Source organism: Pongo pygmaeus, chromosome 16 (assembly GCF_028885625.2).
Source record: "Pongo pygmaeus isolate AG05252 chromosome 16, NHGRI_mPonPyg2-v2.0_pri, whole genome shotgun sequence".
Taxonomy (NCBI): Eukaryota; Metazoa; Chordata; class Mammalia; order Primates; family Hominidae; genus Pongo; species Pongo pygmaeus.
Genome location: NC_072389.2, coordinates 73680859 through 73688719, shown reverse-complemented (window position 1 = coordinate 73688719; position 7861 = coordinate 73680859). Strand labels below are relative to the sequence as shown.

The following is a 7861-nucleotide window of genomic DNA, read 5'->3' as shown; positions in this document are numbered from 1 at the left end:
CTACCATGAGTCCGGCCCTTTCCAGCATGGAAGGAGCCTACGGTTTGGAGTCTGGCCTGGGTTCCAGTCCTGGCTCTGCTGCTTCCACTGTGACTTTGGGCAAACCATTTCACTCCTCAAAGCCTCAGGGGCCTCACACAAGCTGGATTCCCACTTCTTACCTCATGGAGCCTGTTGAGGAAGGATTGAGCTGATGACTTCAGGGCAATCTACCAAGAGACTTACTCTGTATTTGGGGGCTAGAACCATCTTCCGTATTTCCAAGATGAAGCCAGTGCTAGGTGAGAAGCAGCAACGAACAGAAAGCTGTAACACTTAGGACAATTCTTGCAGTGCCAGAGGCCCATTTACAAATTCTCATTTCCATCTCAACAGATATAGTGACATAGCTCAGGCTATTCATTCATAAACACAGAGTGTAGAGTGAAAACACTGTAGAGTGAAAACACATGCTACAATGAGGCAGCATCAACTGAGAGCAGGAAGAGGGATCTACTTTACACCCCACACCAAAGGAAACCAGATGTGAGCTGCAAAATTCACTGGCCTTGCAGAGCTCAAGAAGGGGGCTTCCAATGCTGTGAGAATTCTGAGCTGTTCCCTGGGCTCTGTTAACAGGCAGAGAGGTTCCGGATGGTCTGCTCAAGTGGCCCACACTGGTCATAGCCTTAAGCCACTTCCCCAGGACTTACGGAGAGAAATAAATAAGGGGATGTAACCAGCAATGGCCAGGGTACAATAGCCCTGGAAAATAGTAGGAGCACTAGGCTTTCTGGGAGTCCATCCAGCTGGGGTGGCTTTGAGTGAGTTAGTTACACAGCTAGAAGGTGCCAGGTTGGTGCTGCCAGAGATTCAGAGGTGCCATACACTTGTCAAATCTGGATCATTCGTAGTGCCAGCACAGTCCTAAAAGGGCTGGAGTACCACACCAACACAGGTAGGGGTGCAGGGCTTCAAGTACAAAGATTTGCATCCATGTATGTATCAAAAGTGGATTCTCTGGGCTGTGGCTTTGTCTAGTGGTACCACAGTGGCTAAAGCAGAAGAAAACCAAATCAAATGGGATGTGTCTTTTGGGAGGATGTACAAGACACAAATCTTTAACTAGGCACCGGGCACAGGGAAAACTGCAGGGAACAAGAGTTGTAGTGTTAGTGCAACTGTCTCAACGATGCTGTGTGGCTTCAGACCCAAACAAGGCCCTGAGGAAGGAGACTCCCATTTCCCCAAGCATAACTGCAAGGAGAGTAAGTAGGAATTCCTAGGAGCCAGAGAAGAGTTTTGTGGGGGTGAGGGTAAATAAATGGCCCAAATGCCAACCAGGTGAAGTTGTGACCATCTGGCTGGGAAGCCCAGGTCCGCACAGTATAGGAGCAGATGTTTTGTGGGGTCTGAGGTTTACAAGATTTGGCTGCCTTAAGAATACAAAAACAGAAATGCAGAATTTCTGGGGCTGCTCCTAGGACCAGAACAAGTGAAGGGTCCTGGTGCTTAAACTTCATTACCTTCATGGTAAATCCACCAGAGGGCCGGTTAGATGCTGGCCCCGCCGAGAGAACTGCTGTCACTTTCAGGCAAAGCTCAAAGGTCCTAGGCCCACACTTCTTTTGAGCTCCAGTCATGGACATTAGGAAGTAAATCCTGCACAGCCAACCTGGAATACCAAAGATTAGATGGGAGATAGATACCAATGATTTAGATGGGACAGGAAGAGCAAGTTCTGGCTATAATAAATGAGGGTACTTTCCGTCAAAGCTTTTCTATGTCTATATTTATCACTGAATAGTCCCAGTATGGTTTTAAAGCAAGTTTTATGAATCTCATTTGCCTAACAGGAATCTGAAGTATAACTTGCCAAAAACACACAGTTGGTGTGGAATGGTCATTAGAACCTGGGGCTCCTCTTCACGGACTCCCTGCTCATTAAAGGATTCAGTGGTCCAGAGTCTAAGATCCTGTTAAGTGTTTGATTCAAACCTCTACCCGAGGAAGGGCTGTTCTTACTCCTGTCCTGGTTTCAAGCTCATTCCTGAAATTCCAGCTGGTTTCTCTGGCACCTAGTGTTGTTTACAAGAAGGCCACGGTGCTCTTAGCATTCAAACTGCAGATACTGAACAGATGCTGTGATTTATTAAAGAGTTAGCCATATTTCAACAAGAAAGGGAAATGATGGCTATATATTCATTACTTACCTCAAAGCATGCTGCAGGAAAATTAGTTACTTGTCATGCTTTGAAATCTCTGGATGAAAGGTGCTTTGGAAGCACAAACCATTATCACTTGTCTCATAGGGATTGTCCCCTTGAACATCCAGCAGTGTTATTTTACAGAAGACAAATTAACTGAAGGCTTTTCTTTTATTACATCTAAAGAGCTCTACATAAACAGGTAACATTCAATAGGTAAACAATTTTTTTCCAATGCATGTAATAAATATTTTCACTTGGTACTTTTATACAAACTGACATTGTCTACTATACATTTTTAAAAGCCATTTTACTGGTTTGGCATGCGGTATGGAAATTCTAAGAGAGAAAGTTTTAAGGCAATGAATCACAGATTTAAGTTCATGGAATTTATGGTAACTTTATCTGTTTATATACATTTTCCCCTTTGTTAAACAATTAACAGCAGCACACTCTGGGACCACCAGCTATTTTCCCTCTCTCTTTCTGAAATCTAAGCTTTGTGTTTAATTAAAAAACAGAATTCAACATATATTGATAAAACAAAATTCTTACTAAAATAATTTCAAATGTGCTTTAAAAAGTCCTGAAGATCTTGAAAGTTTTATGTATTTAAAATTGAAATTGTTTTAAAAAAATGCTCTTTCCACATTAATTTAGAGTTAGGATATATTTTCATTCCATTTCAGACACTTGCCTCAAAGGAAAATCTGCCAAGGAATCAGATTTTTCAGAGCTTACGTGAATCTTTCCTAAGTCAGTAAAGATACAGAATTGTGATAATGTCTAAATAATTAGTTAAGCAATTTTAATGCTCAAAAAATAAATAGTCAACCAAGTGTGGCACGGTTCTGGTTCAGATTTTTTTTTTTTAAGATGTATCCAATAACGCTCACGAAGTAATTAAAAGCCACTTTAACCCTGCTAGTCAAATAGCTATTTTATCAAAGATGTGTGCATACAGATGTATATATATATACACACACACAGTACTGTACAGAAACAAACATATGCATACCTACTATGAATGGCCAAGGCAAGGGGGGTGATGGCAACTTGACTAGATTCTGAGAACTGCTACTTGTCCACAGATAGCATGTCAATGTTGGGATGGGCTGGGGAGTGAGGGTAGGCTAAGAAGAGAGATGAAGTGACTGTGCTTTTCTTTAAACTTAGGAGTGAGTTACAGACATAGTACAGGAGATCATGAAAGTGTGATTGATTGATATTGACCATGAGACCAACACAGTGACAACTATTACTTAATGCAACATTTTGGAAAGTCAACAACTGATGGAAACAAACTCCTCACAGGGTGGAACGAACTAAAATTAAGACAACTGAATGGTTAGTTTCTCCTGTGGACACATGACCAAAACCACTGAAACCACCATATGTTTATTTCTCCCTATTACCTGTTCTTCTCTTAGGTTGGTATAATGTGGGACACTGAGGGAAATTAACCTTTTCTACAACTGGACTGAAGAAAGTAGAGGGATACGTTTTCAACTGGATCAGTTTGTAATTCAGCATCATACACAAAGTTACTGATCAGAATTTTGAGACCACTAACAATGACACATTAAAAAAACAGGAAGAAAACTTTTCATTTTACCTAAGACAGCTGAATTAGTAAAAATGTTTCCTAAAGCAATGTAAAAATCAGAAAAAAACTCCCCACGATTTTAGTAATTCCTACCCCAATAGAAATTTAGACACAAATTATGGTACTATTAGAAATTAGCCTAAATTAATACGACATTTGCTCACTATAATGCCAGATTCATTAAAAAACATTAACTGTTTCCTGGTTAACTGACAATCTGTTTTGTTTTGTTTTTTATTGCAAATTGTTTTATGACTATAACTCAGCCATTTGTGTGTGGAATACACATGCGTAGGGGAAGACTATGAAACTCACTTGTTACTCAAACACACTTGTTTATAAATACATATATACACACACACATATACATATCAACACCAACTTTTTTTTTTCTCCAAAATTCAAGTCAACAATTTAGTGGCAGAGAGATGCTATAAAAACATTATTTTTAGATGCCACACAGTCATGAGAACCATTAATTTTATCATACAACTGAAGTACAGCCATCTTGAATTCTATCTGGATTAAAGTTGATCATTTTGTTACCAATGCAAGGTTTAAAACTACAAGTGTATACACAAAGGTGGTCCTTCATCAACTCTGAGAACATTAACAGATGCGGTAGGAAAATCCAGTCTGGAAAACCAGCAATCATTATGCCCCTTCTTTATCTTTTCTGTTAAACCTGCATTCTCAATCAACTAAAAAATATTTTCCACACCTGAGAACATCATACCTTCTCTGATGAGGATTTTGGAACGTAAGTAGAACCACTTTTCCTTCCCTCCAACTCATATTTCTCTCCTGAAAAACAGTTTTCAGTATATTTACATGTTCCATTATGAATAAGAGTAGATCAGACTGATCCATGAATTCTTTAAAAAATGACTTTCCTATGTCATACTTGTTAAAAGGTGAAGAAAAAGATAAACAAGGTAGATACGCTAAGAAAATAGGTATACTCAGAACCAAAGAGTAAAAATGACTAAGGGTCAAACACATCTTGAATTTCAACTGTTTATCAAATAGTAGACTTCTACAAAAATGTGGTGCATTGTACTTTCCAAACAATTTATTTTTAGGATAACTGACCGTGTATCTTTCTTTAGGTGATGTAACATTACCTCTGTCAGCTGCACAAAACACCTGACAGGGCTTTCTACGCTATTTTTACTTCCTACTTTGGTATGAAGATCTTACATGAAAACTTGTTACTCTGTGGCCAAAAAAAGCAGGTATTCACAGACTTGGTTTAAATACACAATACTGGCAATCCAGATTTAGAATAAAGAACTAGACTAAAGTGTATTATTCATAGGTCGGCTAAGCCTACTCCTTACCCAGACAGCTTTATTCCACTATCTCTAAAACATATTCTCAGGGGGTACAGAGCAAATAAGAGAATATGTGATGGAGAACATGCAATTGGGATAGTTGATAAAGATGCTCACACGTGAGTTCAAGACCTTCAAAGCACTTTGAAAGAAGCAAGCAACTGATTATATTTAACTGAATGCACACTCGGGAGGAGAGGGAACAGTGATGACAGAAAAATACGTACAGACGCACACAATGAACACACACACCCACGAGCCATGTCCTGAAAATACACAGGGAATGCAGCGGGACAGATGAGCTTTATAACTTAAGGCTGGATAAAATATGCACACACAAACAGAATCCAAGTCTGTCGTTTTCAGAAAATGGAAATCAAACTATCCCCCAACCCCCTCCCCACAACAAAGAAAAGCCCACGATTGAAAACTTCATACATGCAATTCCTTTTCTGTTATTGCAAATAAAATAATGCCATTGAAGTCAAATAAAACCAAAACCATAGGACAAATGATGGAAAATCTTCAGAATCCAGAAAAAAATGAACTGAAGGTGGTTTGTGGGTGCTTTTCTTTTTTCTTTTCTTTCCTTTTTTTTTAAACAAGTGTTTTATCACACAGGCAATCTTAGATTTATATACAAAAGTAAAACTGAAAATATAGTTTTGTTCTCTGTACATTTCTTTTAATTTTTTCCCTAAAAAAAGGAAAAAAAACACGCTTGTATACTTTTCTAAACAGAGTAAGGTAAAACAGAGCACAAAGTTCTCTTCTTTCTGCCAAGTTCATTTGATCTGGGGTGGGGATGGGAGCAGCAGGGCCTGGGAATCAGTCCAATGAAATAATGTCTGGTATGATGCCAAAGATGGATGCCGTGTCCGTGCTGCTCCTGTTTGTGACAGTGTGGCTATGGCTCTCCCTTAGGCTGTTGGAAGAAACCAGGCTGCTGTTACTGCCACTACTGCTTCCATTGGTGGTTGGCAGAGAAGTACTGCCTCCTGCACTTAACTGATCAAGAAACATCTGTGAGGAGGTATACGGGAAAAACCGAGACGAGTGCAGGAGGTCTTGATCATCTGAAACTGCTGCTGCTGCAGCGGCAAGCAAGGAGGTGTTGTAATGCTAGGGAGGGGAAACAAAAGACACAAAAATGTTAATTATACTTCCAAATTAATACATTTTCTCCTCAGCAGAACACAGCCCTAAATTTAAGATAGCCTGAGTATCTAGGGTTTCTGAAATATTTACTAAGACATTTTGCAAAATCAAATGGCCTTATGTAAGGACTGGAGCATTGATCCTGAGAAGACATTTTTGTATCTGAAACTGGAGGAAAAACAAAATAAAAATTTTATTGTTTTTTGTTTTAGTTTGTATTGCAAGCAATTACCAATTCTATTTCCCAAGAAGCATATGCTCAGAAGCAGCAGGAGGGGCAGACAGTCCACGTTCTTGCTAGTAAGGAGATACTCAGCCAAGAAATCTATCAGTCAATATGACTCACTGCCCTGTTTCTTTATAAAACAGTACTGGAAACCAACAGACACTGTTCTTATTATACACTCAGGCACCACTGAAAGTAAGAATTTTTATTTAAATTTTAAAGCCATAATGATAATGGGTATGATTACTCTAAGACTTCCAAGGAAATTTATCTTTCTCTCGGCTACACATTATACTTTTAAATACAGTCATGCGTCGCTTAACGACACGGATGTGTTTTGAGAAATGCATCATTAGGCGGTTTTGTGGTTGTGCAAACATCACAGAGTGTGCTTGCACAAACCTAGACGGTAGAGCCTACTACACACCTAGGCTGTGTGGTCTGGCCGACTGCTCCCAGGCTACAAACCTGTACAGCATGTTACTGTGCTGAATGCCATAGGCAATTGTAACACAATGCTAAGTATGTGTGTATCTAAACATAGAAAAGGTACAGTAAAACTATGGTATAAAAGATTAAAAAATGATACACCTGTGTAGGGCACTTACCATGAATGGAGCCTGCAGTACTGGAAGTTGCTCTGGGTGAGCCAGTGAGTGAATGGTGAGTGAATGGTGAGTGAATGTGAGGCTTAGGACATTATTGTACACTACTGTAGACTTTATAACACTGTACACTATGGCCACACTAAATGTGTTAAAAATATTTTTCTTTCTTCAATAATAAATTAACATTAGCTAACTAATTTTACTTTATAAACTTTAATTTTTTAAAACTGACTCTTATAACAACACTTAATTTAAAACACAAGTACATTGTACAGCTGAACAAAAATATTTCCTTCTTTATATCCTTATTCTGTAAGTCTCTATTTTTAACATTTAAAAATATTTTTTACTTTTTAACTTTTTTGTTAAAAATGAAGACACACACAACACATTAGCCTAGGCCTACACAGGGACATCAGGGTCATCGATGTCACTGTCTTCCACCTGCACAGCTTGTCCCACTGCATGGTCTTCAGGGAAAATAGCACGCATGGAGCTGTCATTTGCTATGACAACAATCTTCTGGAACACTCACTGAAGGACCTGCCTGAGGCTCTTCTTAAGGAGGTGTCACTCTTTTCAGAAATATGTCCATGGTGTTTGGCTTAGTTTCTTTCTTTTTTATCACAGATTTGCTTGTAAGTAGATAATGTACCATAAACATTCCTCTCTATTTAATGAAAACCTTTCATTGTTAGGGCCCATTTTTTTTTTTTTGCTTTTTTTTTTTTTGAGATGGAGTC

At 38.9% G+C, this 7861-nt stretch overlaps 1 protein-coding gene across 3 annotated transcripts in view; it reads right to left on the bottom strand.

Annotated features, from left to right (window-relative positions):
• Positions 1-5789: 5789 nt before the first annotated feature.
• The window catches only part of PIAS1 (protein inhibitor of activated STAT 1), a 129795-nt gene continuing 127723 nt past the window's right edge, over positions 5790-7861 (bottom strand). For all 3 annotated transcript variants that reach the window (XM_054451157.2, XM_054451161.2, XM_054451160.2), the window contains exon 14: positions 5790-6248. In XM_054451157.2, coding sequence (XP_054307132.1) covers positions 5955-6248 — 294 coding nt within the window. In that variant the 3' untranslated portion in view covers positions 5790-5954. The remainder of the gene's footprint in view (positions 6249-7861) is intronic.